Source organism: Aspergillus glaucus (genome assembly GCF_001890805.1).
Source record: "Aspergillus glaucus CBS 516.65 unplaced genomic scaffold ASPGLscaffold_8, whole genome shotgun sequence".
Classification (NCBI taxonomy): domain Eukaryota; kingdom Fungi; phylum Ascomycota; class Eurotiomycetes; order Eurotiales; family Aspergillaceae; genus Aspergillus; species Aspergillus glaucus.
In genome coordinates, this window is record NW_019170460.1 from 330,227 (window position 1) to 349,013 (window position 18,787).

An 18,787-nucleotide genomic window follows, 5' to 3' on the forward strand; every position below is an offset into this window, starting at 1 on the left:
ACCCAATGCTAGACTTACACCAAAGACTAAAAGGATGATTGCATTTCTCAGGTGGGTTGCTCAGCTTGTACTTCCTGAGCTCAATGGCTCTGATATCATAGCGTTATGGTTCAACACAGCCAGAGCTCATGTACAAGTAAATAGAGAAGGCAGAGTATAATATATACTTCTTTATGGTTACTTCCGATATTTAGCTCTTTCTCTCATGTATAGTAGTGCTCCGTACAGAGTAGATGTCCCAGCCTTGCATGCCTCACCACTCAACCTATACATTGCCGTATAAAACCATATAAAACCCCAATTTATCTAGACCATTACAAATTCTTCTACTCTGTATTCTCCAATCTATCATAAACAAGTAGTGCTGGTGGTGTCTGTCTGGCACTATCTGTTATCGCCTATCGCGTTGTCCGCCCAAACAGGAAACTCTGCAAACTTGAGCTCCCTCTGCCACAACTTTTTTTCCAACCTCTGCTTCTTCCTTTCTCACCGTCATTTTTCCCCTCCATCTTCGTCGCGACCCCATCCTCTTTATTTATCGCGCTTTATCTCTCTTTTTATCGTTCTTTTTATCCTCTTTTCCTCTCCGTTCGCCCTTTCTTAGTATCTTGGAGAAAGGGCCTGGAAAAATGTCATGGCAGCTGCCCCGCTAGATAGCTCTAGCTCCCCGCCTGGCGCTGTTGCTACTGCTGCTTCGTCCGATCAGACGCGTTCCCACGGCGATCCCATGGAAGATACTGACCCTCAGTCCACCCGTAAACGTCCCCGTCTCGACAGCGGCAGCCGTGCCTGCGAGTCCTTGTCGACCGACGAGATGTCCGGGCGGACTGATGCCGCGGCAGTCTCGCGTCCCTCCAGCAGAGTCGCCATTAATATGAAATCGCCTACGACCGAGTCTGAAGAACCACAGTCCGCACCCGTCGATGATCCTGCACCATCCTCTTCCTCTTCCTCCACTGTTCCTGACCAATCCGCGCTCGGCGGTGATGGTGCTGTTCCGCCCGCACAGCCCGCAGATACTATCGGCGGCCACTCTTCCAACGCCATTTCCCTGTCGTCTTCGCCAGCACGCAGCCCGGAGATTGAGGTGGCAGATGTGGAGGACGTACATCAGGATGCCAATATGTCGAACTGGAGACCCTTGGGGGAGGCATTGCGGGATCGTGCGACGCCGGAGGTTGTGCAGATCCGTGATCAACTGTCTCTGACGGACGCCTTTCCCAAGCTGCAGGAGCATCTATCATTACGGGAGAACTTGGATGACACTTGCGCGATCATCGAGAAAGGTAAAGATACCGGACTACATTCACGTCGTACCTGGACTAAAAGCTATCTGATAGGAAACCCGCATGACATCACGGTTTTCCTGGCAGTCAAGAACTGGCTTGACGATGTCGCCAATAACTTGGATCAATTGAATTATGATACATTTACCGATGATCGTGACTTTTGGGAGGAGCTTCCGGTCATGGTGGAGTTCCTGCTCCGCAGAGTGTAAGAGGGACACTTCCGAATAGCTCCTGCCGTGGTACTGACATGTTGGATCTAGGCAAGACTTCCAACCGGATGAAGGCCACGGACCGTGGATATGCCTTGAAGAATTTTTCATGAGCTTTGCTCGGCTGACTTTACATTTGGTTCGTTTGGATACGCTGGCATTGAGCCAAGTGGCTGAGGAGACGGACATTCCTGCACCGGAACTGTTATCAAGAATCTACTTGGTTTCGCTTGGATGGTCCATGCAAATAAGCAACATTCCTTTCTTTCGCAATATGGAAAGAATCCATGGTGCTGAAGTGATCAACCTGGTTTCCCGTGTCAACGATCAGCTTGCGGCTCCCCCGCTTGATGCCATGCGACGGTTATCAGAGCTCGCATCCTGTATCCTCCCGGTCATCCACCGACATTCTTACCTGTCCCACGTGTTGATATCAGTCTTAACTGTTGCGCATAATCTCGCGGAGTCGGGAATTGAGCGGAGAAAATATGGAGCAGATGATGCGCTTATTGCCTCGACGGTGTGCGCGCGAGCCGCCCAAGCGGTTTACAGTCTCGTCCGGGCCGCAGACGAAAAGTATCAGATGCACATCTCCAAAAAGACGCCCTGGGTCACCAGTGATACCAGTGAATCCATGATCCGTTTGATCTCGTTTACCTACCACGCGCTATCCGTGCCCGATCCCGATTTTCAATCGAGATTGGCAAATGATTTGTCGATAGACTTGCCTGAAGATGCCAGTCCCGACGAATGCTCCCTCATTATTCATTATGGCTGGAAATTCGGTGTCCTGAAGAAGCACATAACGGACGGGCGGATGGAACTCAGGGTACACGGTATCGAAACGATGCAGTCGGATTTGGTCAGCATATGGCGGCAACACATCCAGAATGCTCCTTCCGGGTTCGAGCATCCGATCGTTTCGTATCTGGTCAAATTTCTCAGGGATAGTAAGATCGTTGAATATGTCGTGGGCATCGACTCCCACCCGCAGCTAATCAGTAGGAGCGGTAACCTTGTCGGATTCTTGATCCTGACATCTACCTACACCGACCTCGATACAGACATGATTTGGAAGACAGTGACCCAAAGCCAAGATTCTCGAACGGTGTCTGAAGTTCTAGGAATGCTCACAAAGACTTTCCCCGTACACCCGTCCAACTCGCCAGTTCTACTCAACGTCTGCTCAAAACTACTTGAACTTCCACTGAACCGCTTCGATGGACGAATGGTCGAGTTCTGTGATCATTTATTCCACCAGATTCGGGAGAAACATGATCAACGGAACAACCTCGACACTGTGGACACTTTGCACGTTGATGCCATTCCTCTGCGCCTTTGCGTACGTCTGATTCGTGAAAGTACCGCTGTTGAGGATGTTCCTGTGGAACACAAGGCTATCTTGCAGCAGTTCGCGGGCTCGCAATTAAGCAAGTTTAGTGTCGCCGGACTTGACGAGACAGATAAAATGGAGATGTATGAGCGCTGCATCCAAGACATTGCTGAAATGAACCAATTTGCCGTGGGCAGTGTGCAGGCTTTGACTGCCTTGCTCATCGGCCAGGATCCTCAGGAAATGCGGAAGCTAGCCACAGAGTTCGATCTGACCCGCCTGGCGATAGACGAAATTGCTCATGCCGTGGATACGAACCAAACGGATTTTACAGATTCTTTCTCTCGGAATGGTTTTATTTCGCGCGTCCATATGCTTGCCCGCATCATCGACAAAGCCGCAGACAGCATTTCGACAGATCTCGGTGATACGTTATGGAAAAAGGTGTTCATGTCAACGGCACTCGTCCAACAAGGAAGACGCGTCTTGTGGGACATGCTATGTGGACTGGCCAACCATGCTTTCAAGAGAAACCCGTTCATAGAGCGGTGTATCCACGAATTTGTTCCAGAACTGTCCCCGAGCAACTATACGCCGGAGGTGCTTGCATTCGCGAAGCAGACCATTATCTATGAAATCCGCTTTAATCCGCCTGCGATTGCCGAGGAAAATGAAGTGGTTTCTATTCCGGGGATGGACCGGATTTGGAATTTCATACTGACTGCTCCTCCGGGATCGATCGAGACGAATGCAACAAACTTTGCGATTGAGGTGTATCTCGACCACAACGTGATTAAAATGGCGCCACGGTCTGCTGTTGAAGCTACCCACGTTGGCTTAGTCGACCGCTGTGTAGAACAGCTAAAATCAGCTGCTACAAAGCTAAAATCATTCCACGGTCACACACCTGATGGAAAGGCCGAAGCGATGTTGACACCAGCAGCCGAGGACGAGGTCCGTTCTGCAGAACTGAGTTTTAGCCGTTCGTTGCTTTTCCTCCGCCAACTGTTGCAAGGGCTGAGGAACCGTCCTCAATACAGCCCACCGCAAGGGCCACCGCCAGATCTACCCACGGCGCCCGTGAAAGGCCAGCCGATCGAATTCCGATATCAGTCGTTCGACGGCGGTGCTCAATCGATAGTCAATACTTTGCGCATTGGAGATCTCTCTACTGCTTCCGAACTCACCGACAAGATTACACAGCTTACGGGTTTCACCAAGTTCAGAACAATCTACGGTGGACAAAAGATTGATCTATCTGAAAAATCCGACTTAACGCTCCGAGATTTGAAGCTTCGTTCAGGGATGCTACTTATTCGCAACGATGCGGATAGTCCTGTGGTGCCGTCGTTTGGAAAGCGCCAATCTATGACACCTGTGGATTCTGAGGTGCTCAAACATTTTGATGACCTTTATGATCTCCTAAATCTTGACGACCACTTGGCTCGAGAGGTACGACTTCCTCTTGGTAGTAGCTTCTTTCCATTCATCATATGCTAACGATTGTCTGTAGATATATGATTTCCTTGTGGTCTTCCCACCACAGGAGCGTGTTTTGGCGCTCGTGAAGCCCCCTGATAAAACAGAGCAGGACGTGCTCCCTATGGAAAAGCCGTACATCTTCCTTTATTCGATGAAGGCCCTTTCAACGTTGCTTAGGGAAGCAGAATCTAAGGTAAGAGTCGATGCCTTATTCATCTACTGGTAGTATTGCTGACATGTAATCTCCCCTCCAGCCCTCGTTGAACCCGCAATTTGTCTCTCACAGCATTCGTGTTCTGGTTGCCGCTTCCATACGCCCTGAAATGTCCGAGTCACTCGCAGACAGTCCCGCGAAGCTCTTGCTCGCAACAAGCCTTGTCGAGTCCATCGTTTTGGCCCTTCTTGGTAAGTGTATGCCCAGGAAATCTGACGGAAATTGCTAACCAGATATTAGCGAGATCATCTCCCGTGGAAGATTCATCCGTGATCACTGATACTACACCTTTGGTTAAGCAGCTTCTCCACTTCATGGATGTTGGACGCCACGTACCATCCACTTGTCTCACCGAAGCTGGTGTACAGAAATTAATTTGTAATTCATTTGCTGTTTTGATTGAAGGTTCCATGCGTGATCATGGCTTTTGGAACGCGGTCAAGCAACAGACCCAATTTGATCAGCTTCTCTTCTCGCTATTGTTGGATGAGAGTCGCCAACCCATTCGGAAAGAAATATCCGAGAATATTGCCTTGGTCTGCACTCCCACGAAGCTGCTTCAAAAAACCGAAGATCCTGGCAACCAGCAGTCAACAGCTCCTGAGAACTCTGCCAAAGTCGACATCATTGGAACGATTTGGGAGGCTTTTGTGCAAATCTTGCCAAACACTCTGAATTATGCACATAAATCTCAGGAGTTCTTCCAAGTCGCCCTTCTGGTCTTTCACTCGGTTGTTGAGAATCCCTCGCGCGAGCTCAAGTATGATGAGTACCTCAAGCAATGGAGCACCGTCATGTTGGGCCATCAGACTCAAGAGGTATGTCCCCTTTGGCACTGATAAAATACATTGCGCTGATAAAATGTCTAGTTTGTCGGACGAGAGCCTGTAGACTACCTTCTCTTAGGGTTCACTCGGCTCCTGTGGTCATGCCTGGATCGCGCGCACTCTGCAAACATCCCAGTCAACACATTTGATCTTACCGAGAAACTTTTTGACATATACCTTTTTCCGGATTTGTCAACTTCTGATGAGACAGCTATAGTTCCTCGGGTTCCGGTCATGCACAATCAAACCCGTATAGAGCTCTACAAGATACTGACGCTGCTCATCAGAGATGATCAGAATTATCTGAAGGTGGTGAATCTTTTGGAAGACATTATCCCACGGGACAACACGTACTCCCAAACTTGGTTTTTTGACCGCCAGAAGATGATTCGATCCGCAGAGGGTTATGCAGGACTCAAGAACCTCTCCAACACCTGTTACCTGAACTCCCTGCTAACGCAGCTGTTCATGAACGTCGGGTTCCGTGACTTCATGCTGCAGCTTCAGGTTACCGAACCTGATTCCTCGCAGAAACTCCTGGATGAGACAAAGAAGCTTTTCGGGCACATGCAAGAAACATGGCTCAAGAGTGTCGATCCTCAGGGATTGGTCGACAGCATCCGGACCTATGATAATGAGCCAATCGATGTCACCATCCAGATGGACGTTGATGAGTTCTATAATCTCCTCTTCGATAGATGGGAAGCGCAAATCGTCGACGTAGAAGAAAAGAAGAAGTTCCGGACGTTCTACGGCGGTCAATTGGTCCAGCAGATCAAGTCCAAGGAGTGTACGCATATCTCTGAGCGGCTGGAGCCTTTCTCTGCTATTCAGTGTGATATCAAGGGCAAGGCGAGTCTTGAAGAAAGTCTGCAGGCCTATGTTGAGGGAGAGATAATGCAAGGAGGTGAGTTTCCTATGCCTGTATGTGAACAATAGGAACCTGTTCTAACAATTGAAGACAACAAATACTCGTGCACATCATGTGGACGCCATGTCGATGCTGTTAAGAGGTAAGCCGGCACCATCGTGCTTCCTTCTGTCTTTATTAGCTAACGCCATTTAGGGCTTGTTTGAAAGATGTCCCGGACAATCTTATCTTTCATCTGAAACGGTTTGATTTTGATATGGTCACAATGACACGCAACAAGATCAACGATGAATTTCAGTTCCCTGAACATATTGACATGAGCCCATTCAATGTCGAATATCTCTCTGAGCAAAACACCGAAGTTCAGCAGGATCTCTTTGAACTTGTCGGTGTCCTAGTGCACAGCGGCACGGCTGAGTCTGGCCACTATTACTCGTACATCCGCCAAAGGCCTACAGCTGGATCACCAGGGCCATGGGCTGAATTCAACGATTCGGATGTCACCAGATTCGACCAATCGAAGATTCCGGATCAGTGCTTTGGAGGCCCCAACGGATCGTTTCAGTCTAATGCGAACAACGTTCGGTACAACAAGGTCTGGAACGCTTACATGCTTTTCTACCAGCGTGTTTCTAGCGCAGATACCGCCAGATCCACCTACAAGCCGGCCAGCAATGATATCCCCGTGAGCGTTCCAGTGCCGTTGGATCTGAAGAATCATATCGCAATGGACAATGAGCTCTTCATCCGGACATACTGCTTGCTGGATCCATACCACGCCCTTTTTGTCCAATACATTCTTGGCCGGCTTCACGAATTGGCGGATTCGGAAACAGATACAAACTTCAAGTTGGTCAGGTCCACTGCATTTATTGCCTTGGACACGGTAGAGCAGTTGATATCGAGGTCCAAGGATTCCGTGGGCCTGGATGCAATTGTGTCTGAAGTTTTCAAAATTATCACGAAACTTCCGATGGGTGCATACCGGGTCCTTGAATGGGTTGTGGAACGTCCGGCTAGCATTCGCAATTTGGTTCTGAAGAGCCCTCATGCTGCTGTTCGCGGCAGCTCACTTAGGGTCATCGCGGCAGCTCTTGCGAAACTTCGGGACTTGCGAGACGGGGCAGAGTCTGCGGCCGAGAAAGAGAAATGGCAAGAACGATACATAGATGCCTTTGAAAGTGTTGTCTCCATGCTGGAGAACCTGTGGTCCATACTCCACACAGCTAGCCGCTCGTGGGATGACTATTTTGAATTCTTGGTATTGCTTGCCAGCTTCGGAACTTATGAAGTCGGACTCCTACTCGACAACGGATTTTTGCTCAAATGTTTGGAAATAGTTTGGCTTGACCGGGAGGACCCCAAGAGGTTGAAGCGGCAATACATGGGTTATTCCAAACTTATCGAGAAAGGCCGCCGGTTTTCGCACAAGAAACTCGCTGATCTTTTGTTCACTTTGCTATCGCACATCGACCTTGCTGCCCCTGCGACGGTCGAGGATGAGCGACAACCTCTGCCAGATGGTAAATACCCGCTGAACGTGGTGGAAAATAGCTTTATTCGCCCACTTGGAAGGAACCGAGAGCTGGTAGTGATTAAGAAGATCCTCCAGCAGAACAATAACCCTCAGGCAACCATGAACATATTCGGTGTTTTCTTGGACGCGGAGCCCGAAGCTCGTCTTATGGATCCAATCTGCCAGGTTTTGGAAGACGGTCTTAGAGTTGAGCCTGCGGAGTTTTGTGCACCTTTCTTGGAGGCTACCCTGCACCTCTGTCGTCGAAGTCCCGATGAGGAGCGCATTATCTACATGATAGACTATGTTGCTAAGGGCGTTGAGTCGATCAATGGCAGTGGAGGGGCCGCTCACCTTAGTTTCTTCACTAACATGCTGAACATCCGAAATGACCGGCTTGGTCTCAATCAGGCTTGGTTTTTGTCACAATTGATCGATAAGGTTCCGGACTGGGCGCCGACATTGCTCGTTTACCCCGAAAGGGCGGTTAGGAATATGACTTTGGAAGTCCTGCGCCAAATATTGTTTACTGGAGAGAGCGAGGAGATGGGTGAAGACTGGCAGTCGCGTCATACTGAGGTTGCTAGAGAACTTGTGCAAGTGTCTATTGACAGACTGAGGAAGACTTATCTGTCGACCCCGGGGCAGACGGTTGAAGCGAATGTTATTGAGGAAATCAAGGCCGTGGTTGACCACTGCTTGGTTACGTACTATGGTGATAGCGAGGAGGACCAGGAGTTGGTTCACCAGGCGCAGAGTAAGCTACCCATCATCTAATCAAACATTCGGTCCTCCGGTCGCTAACACATCACAGCGGTCACTACAGCCATCGAAGAACTCGCCGCCGATCTCCCCGGAGAGTTGGTTTCCGGTACGTATCCTTTTTATATGTCATCTCATTCACCGTCTAACCTGGGGCCCCCAGAGTCTGATATGCCTTCTCCAGAGCCCAATGAGTGGGGGGATGACTTGATGATGCCCAGCGATTCCGAGGGTTCTCCATAACTGATTTTTACGGTGTTGTGGTGCTGTCTTGACATATGAGCGACGAATTTATGAGATTTTACCCCGGATTTTCTTCTGCATGGACCGGCGTTTTCCGTTCAGTTGTGCCCCGTCTCGGAAAAATTCTGGTTCCTTTCTTCCTTCGGCATCCTTTTGTTTATTGTTTACGACTGTTTCGTCTCATGTGTTAATTAATCGGGGATTGTTTGTGTACTGCGCTTTCTAAATAGCTATGCTTGTTACTGGGGAATCGTTTGGGAATAAGGTAGGCACAAGGATAGGGATAGGGGTTTGGAATGGATTGAAATCCCCCAAGGGAATTGAATACACGAGGATTTAATAAGAGTGTCTTGATATTATATTCGTACAGAGTACATATTTCTACATCAGTTTAGATTACTTACGAATGCAATGCAGCTCAACCATCCATCCGATCTATCATCATCTTACCTCGTCATTCTTCTCTTGATCCGGCGGCCAGCGCTGTGATATTTACCCTGTTTTCAGAATGCAATAGAGCTCCTATTTGCTCAAGGTCGCCTGTTAGACGTCCTCGAATTCCTCCTCATCATCCTCGTCGGACTCTTCCTTCTTCACCTCCGATTCAGGTTCGGTCTTGACCTTCTTCGCCGCTGGGCTTTCATCGGCCGTGGCGGGAGTAACAGACTCTGTCTTAGGGATGCTCGAACCAGTATCTGTATCGAGTTCACGCTTGATACCAGTTACATTGTTGGTAGGTGCCGGTGCAGCACCACCAACAGCAGGCGTCGCAGACCCACTGCCAGAGACTCCAACATCTTCGAACTCGTCGAATTCGTCCGAGTCTTCCTCTGCGCTGCTGGCTTCTGCCTGTGCCTGGAGAGCCTGTTCGCGAGCCATTTCCGCATAGTACGCGGCGACTTTGTCGTCCAATGCATCGGCGGAGGGTTTCTCCTCCTCTTCTCCTTTGATGTCTGGTTTGATGTCGACGCCTTCCTCTGCTTTGACACCCAGGTTTCCGGCGTTAGTTGAGACGGTGGAATGGGTGTGCCAAACTGGGAGGGCGTTTTGTTGCTCGACTGCGACCTTGCGGGCTGCTTCTTCGGCTTGTTCCGCGGCGCTCTTTTCCTCGGTTGAGGTGAGGGAGATTTCGAGGGCGGTTGTGTCGGTTTTGGCGTTGCCGCGAACGGTTTCTTGTTGTTTTGAGGGGACAGCGACTGTAGTGCGGGTTGGGTGGGTTGCTTGGTTCCGGATAATGTCGACTTTGTGGTCCCAGGCTGTGTCGAAGTCGTTGGGCGGGATTTCGACGGAGTCGATTTGCTTGAGCAGTTTCAACATTCCATCAAGTTGGGCCATGAGCTTGCTGTTTTTCTCGTGGCCTGTTCGGTCGATCCCATCGGCTCCTTTTACGTCTTCTGTTCTTTCGAGGATGGCTCCGCAGTTCTGGCATTCGAATCCTTCTTCGCTCACGAGACTCAGCACGTCGAGTTCCGTCCACTCAGAACTGCATCGCAGACAAACGTATTCCTTCCGTTCTTCGCTCGGCGTGTATTGCGCTTTGATTGTCGAGGTTAATTTGGAGATTTTGTACTTGACCGCGTCGACGACCGGGTGGAGAGGGATGAAGTAGTATTCGCGGTTCACTGGACGAGTCGCGCCGTCTCGGATCTCAGCTCGTGTATTACTGCGGGTATCTTCCTGTCAGCCTAGCTGTAACGGAGTGAGCATGTCCGGTGGATAATAGCCATACACAGCGATCAGACGGTCTTCGCGTAGTTTGGCGCAGAGCTTGCGGAGGTCTTTTTGCTGCATGCCTAGAAGGAATGCGAGGTCTTCGGCGTGAAGACTGTCGCGATAACAATCAGTATTGGTTCTTTTGGATAGAAGCCCATGCGGTCCCAGCACATACACAGAGTGAATAAAAAGCGCATCAACCACGAGGATGTGGCGAGTCTCGTAGAAGGTGCGGACGACGGTCCGGATGAGAGTGTTTGCGAGATCCATTGCGTAGTGTCCGTGGATGCTAATTTCTTGATATCCGATGGCCTCGTTCAAGGTCTCAATCTGTCAAGCGAGCGAAAGTTCCTGGTAGCTGGTATACTCGGTCTGGAGCTTAGCGGAGGAAGAGCAACATCCTTCGATTCCGACAGCAGCGAAGCTGTAAAGAACGGGGGTTTCGCGGTGATCCGGGAGCGTAAGTGAATAGCCTGCTGCAGACCAAGGACGGCCCTGCCAGTTGTACAAAGAAATAAAGAGAGAAAGCGAAACGAAGGAAAGCAAAACGAAGTCTGGAATCGAAGCTCGGAACGCCGACATGAAAGAAGTCACGGGACTAACACCTGAGGCAGGATTATCCAACCTAAAACGGTATAGCGCAACCCGAACCGTCGACCAACGAGAACCGAAACGCAACGCCGTTTTTAGAATCGCGGAATTTTTAGTCGATCTTCATGCGTATCTTTGCGATTCTGCGCCAGGGCCTATCTGGAATCTCTTCAATCTCGCGAGATTCCGCTATCTATCATCAACTGCTTTCTCAACCGAAACCCATTGTTGCGACAGTCAACGCTCGCAGACATTTCGCAGATTTTCCCCGCAGAAACCGAGTCGTCACTGAGGCAGAATGGACAATAACCCCGGAAGAGTGGAGGGAGGAGAAGATGCTGGTGGAAAGCGTAAGAAGAGGAATATGGGCCGGAACGAATGGAGGTATGCTACATCATTCCCAGAGAATTGAGGGGGCAAGTCATTAACTAACCAAGCAAGTCGGCAAAACCTAGACAAGAGAGCGCGGAATGATGAGATCAATGCAGTGAAGAAGCGCAAGGTTGAGCAGGGCGAGGAACTTGATACCCCGATATATGCGACGAACTTCTCGCAGGAGGACATTGAGAATGAGCAGCGGCGGCCGAAGAAGAAGGCTGCTGTGTTGCTTGGGTACTCGGGGACTGGGTATCACGGAATGCAGCTGTACGGTCTCCTTCCCCATTGTGTACTCAATTAGAGAGAAACTAATCTGAATTTTTCCCGCAGGAGCGCCGAGCACAAGACAATCGAAGGAGAATTCTTCCCCGCCCTCGTCGCAGCAGGCGCAATCTCCAAAGCCAACGCCGCAGACCCCAAGAAATCTTCCTTCGTCCGCTGCGCACGCACAGACAAAGGCGTCCATGCCTCCGGCAACGTCATCTCGCTAAAAATGATCGTGGAAGATGAGGACATCGTGCAGAGAATCAACTCACACCTCAGCCCTCAGATCCGGGTATGGGGCATCGAAGTTGCCAGTAAGAGCTTCAGCTGCTACCATATGTGCGATTCTCGAGTCTACGAGTTCTTGATCCCTAGCCATTGCTTCTTGCCGCCGCATACGAGTACGTATTTGGGGAAGAAGGTGGTTGAGATTGCGGAGAAGGAGGGGGATCTTGAAAAGTACAAGGAGAGACAAGCTGAGGTCGAGGGTTTCTGGGAGGACGTTGATGAGAACTACATCAAGCCGATTCTCGAAGGTGTACCCGAGGACATCCGGACAGTCGTCGAGAAAGCCCTCTACATCAACGAAAAGGCCGAAGACAAGCAGGACCAGGAACAGTCCGCTGAGCCTACAGAAGCCCAAGAACCCACAGAACCCACCCAACAACCCGATGTCCATAAACCCCAACTCACCGAAGCCGAAGAATCCCGCCGCCGCCAAACCCTCACCACAATCAAAGCCATCAAAGCCGCCTACCTCCGCGCAAAACGCGCCTACCGCATCCCCACCTCCCGCCTCGACCGCATCCAGTCCGCCCTAGACCAATACGTTGGCACAAAGAACTTCTTCAACTACACCATCCAAAAGCCGCACAGTGACCCGTCTGCGAAACGCTACATCAAGTCGTTCAACCTCAACCGCCAGCCCATCCTCATCAACAACACTGAATGGTTGAGCCTGAAGGTCCACGGACAGAGTTTCATGATGCATCAGATTCGGAAGATGGTTGCAATGGTTGCTATGGTTGTGAGATGTGGTGCTGATCCAGAGAGGATGAAGGAGACGTATGAGAATACGAAGATTGCTATTCCCAAGGCGCCAGGATTGGGTCTTTTGTTGGAACGGCCGGTGTTCGACTCGTATAATAAGAAAGCGGCGGATTTGGGCCGTGGGGCTATTGATTTCAACAAGTATGAGGCTGAGATTAACGAGTTTAAGCAGCGAGAGATCTACGACCGTATTTTCCGCGAGGAAGAGGAGACTAATGCGTGAGTCCCCATCACACCTTTTCCCTATACAAATATACGAACTAACAAATGCAATAGATTCTCATCCTTCTTCAATCACATCGACCACTTCTCGCAGGAGGAATTCCTCTACGTGACATCCGGCGGCATTGCAGCTGCCAAACCCAGCTCGCAGCCTAATGCACAGGCTGAGGACAACAAGACGGGCAGGATATCGCAGAGAGAAGCTCTGGCGGCAATTGAGTCGGAGAATGAGAGTGAGAATGAAGAGGGCGGTTGATTGCCGTGACTGTTATAGATCAAAAGTTGAATACATGTTTCCAGCGATGGTGGTTCTACAGTTCCGTAGTAGATATATATTACGCGCAACCGGGTGCATCCCCAACCTAAATCATAAAACAAAATCCAAATAAGAACTTTTGTTTGTATCGAAGCTAAGCAAAAATAGCCAACAAAAACACTCAATTATCGACAAGGAAAGGCGTTAAATATCGTTAGCTGTACGTACAGACAGCGGGAATGAAGCATGGAAAAATTACGTCGCTTGATGCTCCATCCTCGTCCGTTTCCAAAGCCCAGACAAAATGAAATAAGACAAAAAGAGATTCAACGCGAAGGCTAGACATGGACAAGAGAAAAGAGGACACAATATTTAAAACACCAGCACCGACGCAGTGAAAAGAATGAGAACCGACAAATTAAGAATGAAAGACCAATATGCTTGGGAAAAGAAAAAACCGAGAAACAAACCGCTTATGATGACACTGACAAAAAAAAAAAAAAATAAACGAATAAACAGAAAGAAACCCGGAACGAAACTCACAACCGGAACATGCTATCCTCCACCGAAATAAACCTAAAAGATCAAAGAACGAGTCTTTGCTCGCCTCGCATCAAACCCCCTCGCCTCAGGCTGCGACTGCGTATGCTTATGTTTCGGCCTTGAAGGAACCGACGCCGGCGCCGGCACTCCCGCAGACGTAGAAGGCTGTGCCCCAACATTATTCTTCACCGGCGGAACGGGCGGAGCCTGAGTCGGTGGCGGAGGACCATGCGTACCACTGGGCTGCCGTCTAGACTTCATGCTCCTTTCCCTCCGCAGAACAACGTCAGTCCAAGGCTTGGCCACGCTCCCACTGGCCGAGGTGCCCTTGCCCACGGAATCAGCAAGGACCTTCATCCAGCCGTCCTTCTCCGCTGCACTGTCGGCGTAGAAGTCGATGACTTCGCCGTTACCGAAGCGGATGCGGAAACCTTCTTCGACGAACATATAGCCTTCTTCTTCTTCGGCGAAGGCGGATTTACGACGGCCACCGCCGCGTGTTGAGGTTTCGCGCTGGGTGAGGGAGGAACGGTCGTCGATTAGCTTGACAGCCTTGGAGAGGTTGATTGTTGCGCGGGGTTGGCGGGTTGTTTCGTGGTAGGCGGTTAGCTTGGAGCCTACGACTTTGAAGAACCGGCGACGCCAGTACTACACGAAAGTTAGCCAAATACATCAAATCATTACCGGAATAACGAGAACCTACCGGACAATCACCACCCTGCTGGGAAAGGAATCCTTCGAAAGTGCGAGTCGAGACGCTCTCCGCCTCCCGTATTTCCCGAATGCACGAGTTCATGCTCTTCGGCATGTCCTCGTCCTTCGCACCCTTGGGCTTGGGAACGAACAGCAACTGCACCTCCAATTTACCAATTTTGTAAGGAGGACGTCGCTGAGAAGAATTGCTGGAGGTACTCTTCTTGCTCTTTATACTGCTGGGTTGCTCTTCCACGGCCCATTCGTTGAAGCATGCAATGTCGACCGTGTAGGGGCGCCCGAAAGCGTGCTTCTCGTGGTCACTGAGCGCGACGTAGGCGCGACCAAAGCTGCCGTCCTGTGCGATCAATGTCCTCAGACGGTCCCAAACACCGGCGTTGACGTCCTGGCTCTTGCGCTGCTGGGAGACAAGCTGCTGCTTCATTTCGAGCTCCTTGCGCTTGCGGGGAGAGGCGAAGACACGGCTGAAGGTTGATGCCTTCTGTTTCGCTGGGGATGGAGGAGCGACTTCTGGTGCCTTCATTTTCTCTTCGTCCACCTTCATCTGGAGGGTCAGTTGGAATTCAAGGTCGTTGTGGACGATGAGTTCGAATTCCTGGCCAATTGGTGCCGACTTTCCGAGTTCCAACCAGGCGGTGGTAACGCAGTGGAGGCCGTTGTCAAGAGTAAGGGCAAAGTATGACCTCTCGCCTACAATATTGTCAGCCAATCCAAACTAATCATGCTCAGGTTAAAGAAACCTACCTCTGGGCATTGGGAGGTCCAAGTACTTAAGACCAACAACCTTCACAAACAAACGACCGCGCTCTTCACCTTCATCCAAGGCTTCGTTCAATCCAGGCTCATCTGCTGCAGCCGCATCAACGTTGCTAGATTGACCAGGCAGAGGGGGCACAGCACCAGGAACAGGCTTCTTCTTAAGCCCACTGGGCGTTCTGATGCTGGAGCGGCGGCGCTGGCTGTTCCAGGGGACCGTCGTCCATGTCTGCTGGCTGGGCTTGCGATTCGAATTACCAGGGACCCTCGACAAACGGGCTTCGGTCGCGGCTTCGCCGGGGGTGGTGGCTGTCTCTTCCTCGTTATGACTACTGGCAACGATGACCTTGGTGTTCTGGCGCATGAGGTAACCTCTCTGTTTGGGAGGAGGATGGTTAGCAGTTGAGACTTCACAATGAACGTGACTTAGGGCTGCTGGGTCCTTGGGGTTGGGTCCATGGATAGAAATAAAGGGGTCCTGGGTGTGGGTGGTGATTGCTATGGGTCGAAATGAGGAACACTGGGAGAGGGCTTGCTCAAACGCAACCTTTTGGTTTTCCATAACACGATCAAATTCTCTGTTCAAACCAAAGCCGAGGCTTTCTTCCTGGATGCTGAATGGGATATCCAATTTCACGAGACTGCTCTGCCGCTGGGTGTCCTTGCTCGGGGAGGGGGGAGCCAACTTGGTCGAGTCGTCTTCGGGTTCTTGCGCTTCGTCGTCGTGATTCGAGTGCTGGGAGTCATTGGAAAAGTGCTTGCTCAGGGACGGCAAGCGGAATGCTTGAGGGCCGCTAACTTTGCGTCGAGTGGCTGCCATTTGTTCAAGGTCAGCCGGCGTCAAGGATGGCCGCGCCTTGAGAGCAGTTCCTGGCGCCTTGATTGTAGCAATGGGATCAGGCACACTCTCGTCAGTCACACTCCCATCTGGAGAAAAGTCGCTCATGTCATCATCTTCAATAGGGTGGCGGATGACTGAGTCTGGAGTCGAAGGCTCTGAGACCGGCGAGTCATTGGGCTCCGGAGTACCCGGGCGTTGCAAGGTTTCACGAATAGAAGCCATGTCGAGTGCGGAAACCGGTCGGCTATCGAGTGCAGATTCAGGCCTAACATCAAGCGCAGAAGCAGGCCGCATATCAAATGCAGAAAAGGGTCGGGCCTGTTCATGCTCATTCTGAGCATCAACAGAAGATTCCTTCTCAGGGGCTTCTTGAGCTTCCTCAGTGGGCTCAGTGGGCTCTGTGGGCTCTGTAGGGTCAGTGGGCTCTGTAGGGTCACGGTGCTCATGGTGATCAAGGTGCTCTTGGTGTTCTATTTGTTCGCTTTGCTCGGCGGGAGCCGGAACAGGGGTAGAGCTACGGTCCTCAGGTTCTTCAGCGGGTGGCGAGGGAGCATTGACTGCTCCCGCTGAGTGGAGGGAGTAATTGCTCGACCCGTCATGAGGTAGTTTGCCCTGGAGGTCTTTCATCGAGGGATCCTTGGAGGGGGCGCTCTCGTAATGCTCGGGAATGTCAGAAAGTTCGCTGGTGTCCTCCTCCTTGATAATCACGCTGTCCGTGTCATACTCGCCATCATCATCGTCCTCAAGAGACGGGAGCGGTACGTCCGGATCATAGTCCAGATACGAGTCGTCATCGTCGTCATCATAAAAGTCATCGCCTTTTCGAAGGTCGCGCAAGATGGAATCTCTAGAGATACGAGGAGGGGTAAAGACATCAGGCTCCTTCGCTGCATCATCGGTTTCTTCTTTGGGTTCGACATCCTCCTGCTGCTTCACCTCGTCTTTGATGTCCTCGTGCTGGCCGTTGTCCGCTTTGGCGGGCTCCTGGACAGGTTCATTGTGCTCTGGCTGCTTCTTCTCATCCTTTTTCTCGTCCTGAATCATCATCAGGCGCAACCGGTCCTCCAACGACATCGACGAGTTCTTGAAGCCGGTGATGTCTGATTTGCTATATGTCGCAGGGCCAGGAGGAGATGGCAGCGTTCGTTGGCCGCCGCTTCCAAGCTCGAGAGCAGCTGTGGTAAACTTGCCCGGAGAGGACTGGTTCGCCTGTGACCGCATCACCGAAGGAAGAGGTGGAAGGGGTCGAGGCTCCCCGTTTGAATCAAGCGATTCAACGCGAGAGTGTGGCCGGGAAGGCTCTTGACGCGAAGAAGGACGAGGGTCAGGGCTGTGGCTTGCATCATCCTCGTCCTCGTCCTCGTCCTCCTCGTCCTCCGTAAAGGGCCCATCCTCGTCTTCATGTCCGTATCGCCATTCCTCAGGCAGCACGACGGGAGTCTTTTCAGTATCTTCCAGGGAAGCGTCGAAACTATCATCATGCTCTGCAGATGATTCGCGCTCGAAACTGACATCACCTTCGTCTTCCTCTGCCTCTTCCTCCGAGTCATAGCTACCATCACGAGAGTCTGATGCAGCGGAAACAGAGGGATCGGGAGTCGTCATCTCGTACTCGTTCACTTGGGGAGGAGCTGCATCGAAGGTCACACTCTTCGCGTGTCGATGACCATCGGCGTCGGACCAAATCTCATACTCAGGGTCGAATCCACCTTTCACGCCAAAACGGCTAGCTTTGGAGAGGGAGGATTTCGCGGGCGATGGTGGCCTAGGACCTTCGATGGAGTTGTTCGTTTGTGGCCCCGTCGTCTGTTCTTTCTGGGGGGAGTCGTTTGTTGAAAGAGGTCGTTGTGGGACGTCGGCCTGGGAGGGATCGTACTCGGGGTTGCGATCACGGAAGATGTGACTGTTCCTCACGCGCGCAACACGCTTCAGGTTCTCAACTGATGGGCGCTTTGATGGCTTGTGAGGAGCGTCGGGGTCATAGGGAGCTTGGTTCTCCGATTTCTCCGACGAGTCGCGACCCTGCCAGTAGAGGCGCAGCGAGGCGGGCTTGTCTGGCGAATTGTTTTTCAACATTTGCTGGCTGAGTCAGTATTTGCCAACGAGAACCAAAAATAACCGGCTATGTTTACCTTGGTATTTGGGTTCCAGCTAGGAGAGTTTCTTCTTTGAGCCACAGGACTCACTTCAGATAGCGGCCGCTGAACAGCACCATTGGGCATCCTGATATAACACTCGATAACCCAGACAGGAAAGCCCACGAGGAAACAAAGAAGCACGCTTTGATGAGTGGATCTGTCAGCAAAGACTCGTTTGGTCTCCCTCGCAACGAGGGCGATGTATAAAAATATCTCCGACTCAAAGGGGGTGGGATTATGTTTCCTAGGAGATAGATCGCTTTGTCCAACCCACCTTTGTTGTCCTAACTCAGTGATACGAATCAGGCCGGAACAATAGTTGCAGTTATCGATAGCTCGGAGGATTTCTTTATCTCTTCAACGGTCTTTTCCAGGTCATAAAATCGTAGAAATGCAGCAATACGTCACAAATGAAGCCGGAAAGATAGTGGGAGTTTGTCAACAAAAAAAAAAAAAAAAAGAAGAGAAATCAAGCGAGGGAAAGAAGAGTAAAAGAGGAAATGCAATGAACAGAAAGAGAATAATGAAGATGCAGGACAACAAACACCGAAAGTAGCAATATCAAGGTCTGGCCG

The 18,787-nt window shown here is 50.9% G+C and overlaps 4 protein-coding genes across 4 annotated transcripts; 2 read left to right on the forward strand and 2 right to left on the reverse strand.

Annotated features, from left to right (window-relative positions):
* The first annotated feature begins 247 nt into the window (after positions 1-247).
* ASPGLDRAFT_46017 (putative ubiquitin C-terminal hydrolase) lies at positions 248-8,804 on the forward strand. Its single transcript, XM_022546363.1, has 11 exons — positions 248-1,286; positions 1,341-1,494; positions 1,550-4,283; positions 4,345-4,506; positions 4,568-4,718; positions 4,768-5,345; positions 5,397-6,261; positions 6,316-6,367; positions 6,421-8,498; positions 8,556-8,612; positions 8,688-8,804. The coding sequence occupies exons 1-11, from the start codon at positions 635-637 to the stop codon at positions 8,744-8,746; spliced, it is 7,542 nt and encodes a 2,513-aa protein (XP_022401736.1). The 5' UTR covers positions 248-634; the 3' UTR covers positions 8,747-8,804.
* A 485-nt stretch (positions 8,805-9,289) lies between these two features.
* On the reverse strand, positions 9,290-10,729 carry ASPGLDRAFT_65836 (putative transcription factor TFIIE complex alpha subunit; the record flags this gene model as incomplete). Its single annotated transcript, XM_022548952.1, has 3 exons — positions 9,290-10,409; positions 10,476-10,571; positions 10,635-10,729. The coding sequence occupies 3 exons, from the start codon at positions 10,727-10,729 to the stop codon at positions 9,290-9,292; spliced, it is 1,311 nt and encodes a 436-aa protein (XP_022401737.1).
* Positions 10,730-11,157: 428 nt separating this feature from the next.
* Positions 11,158-13,603, forward strand: ASPGLDRAFT_46020 (pseudouridine synthase PUS2). Its single transcript, XM_022546364.1, has 4 exons — positions 11,158-11,434; positions 11,492-11,695; positions 11,759-12,961; positions 13,019-13,603. The coding sequence occupies exons 1-4, from the start codon at positions 11,349-11,351 to the stop codon at positions 13,218-13,220; spliced, it is 1,695 nt and encodes a 564-aa protein (XP_022401738.1). The 5' UTR covers positions 11,158-11,348; the 3' UTR covers positions 13,221-13,603.
* On the reverse strand, positions 13,362-18,375 carry bud4 (putative GTP binding protein (Bud4)). The gene is made up of 5 exons (XM_022549692.1): positions 18,207-18,375; positions 15,781-18,153; positions 15,222-15,609; positions 14,467-15,167; positions 13,362-14,411 (listed from the first exon to the last, which is right to left on the reverse strand). Exons 1-5 carry the CDS (start codon positions 18,294-18,296, stop codon positions 13,797-13,799), a joined length of 4,167 nt encoding a protein of 1,388 aa, XP_022401739.1. The 5' UTR covers positions 18,297-18,375; the 3' UTR covers positions 13,362-13,796.
* Between the last annotated feature and the right edge of the window lie 412 nt (positions 18,376-18,787).

Excerpts from the sequence above, each read along its gene's own strand:
- ASPGLDRAFT_46017 (XM_022546363.1), top strand. The coding sequence starts at position 635 with ATGGCAGCTGCCCCGCTAGATAGCTCTAGCTCCCCGCCTGGCGCTGTT. Across the intron at positions 1,495-1,549 it reads GAGTTCCTGCTCCGCAGAGT|GCAAGACTTCCAACCGGATG; the intron begins GTAAGAGGGACA and ends TGTTGGATCTAG. Across the intron at positions 4,719-4,767 it reads CATCGTTTTGGCCCTTCTTG|CGAGATCATCTCCCGTGGAA; the intron begins GTAAGTGTATGC and ends ACCAGATATTAG.
- ASPGLDRAFT_46020 (XM_022546364.1), top strand. The coding sequence starts at position 11,349 with ATGGACAATAACCCCGGAAGAGTGGAGGGAGGAGAAGATGCTGGTGGA. Across the intron at positions 11,435-11,491 it reads ATGGGCCGGAACGAATGGAG|TCGGCAAAACCTAGACAAGA; the intron begins GTATGCTACATC and ends TAACCAAGCAAG. Across the intron at positions 12,962-13,018 it reads GAGGAAGAGGAGACTAATGC|ATTCTCATCCTTCTTCAATC; the intron begins GTGAGTCCCCAT and ends CAAATGCAATAG.
- bud4 (XM_022549692.1), bottom strand. The coding sequence starts at position 18,296 with ATGCCCAATGGTGCTGTTCAGCGGCCGCTATCTGAAGTGAGTCCTGTG. Across the intron at positions 18,154-18,206 it reads GCTGGAACCCAAATACCAAG|CAAATGTTGAAAAACAATTC; the intron begins GTAAACATAGCC and ends TGACTCAGCCAG. Across the intron at positions 15,610-15,780 it reads GTGTTATGGAAAACCAAAAG|AGAGGTTACCTCATGCGCCA; the intron begins GTTGCGTTTGAG and ends CCTCCCAAACAG.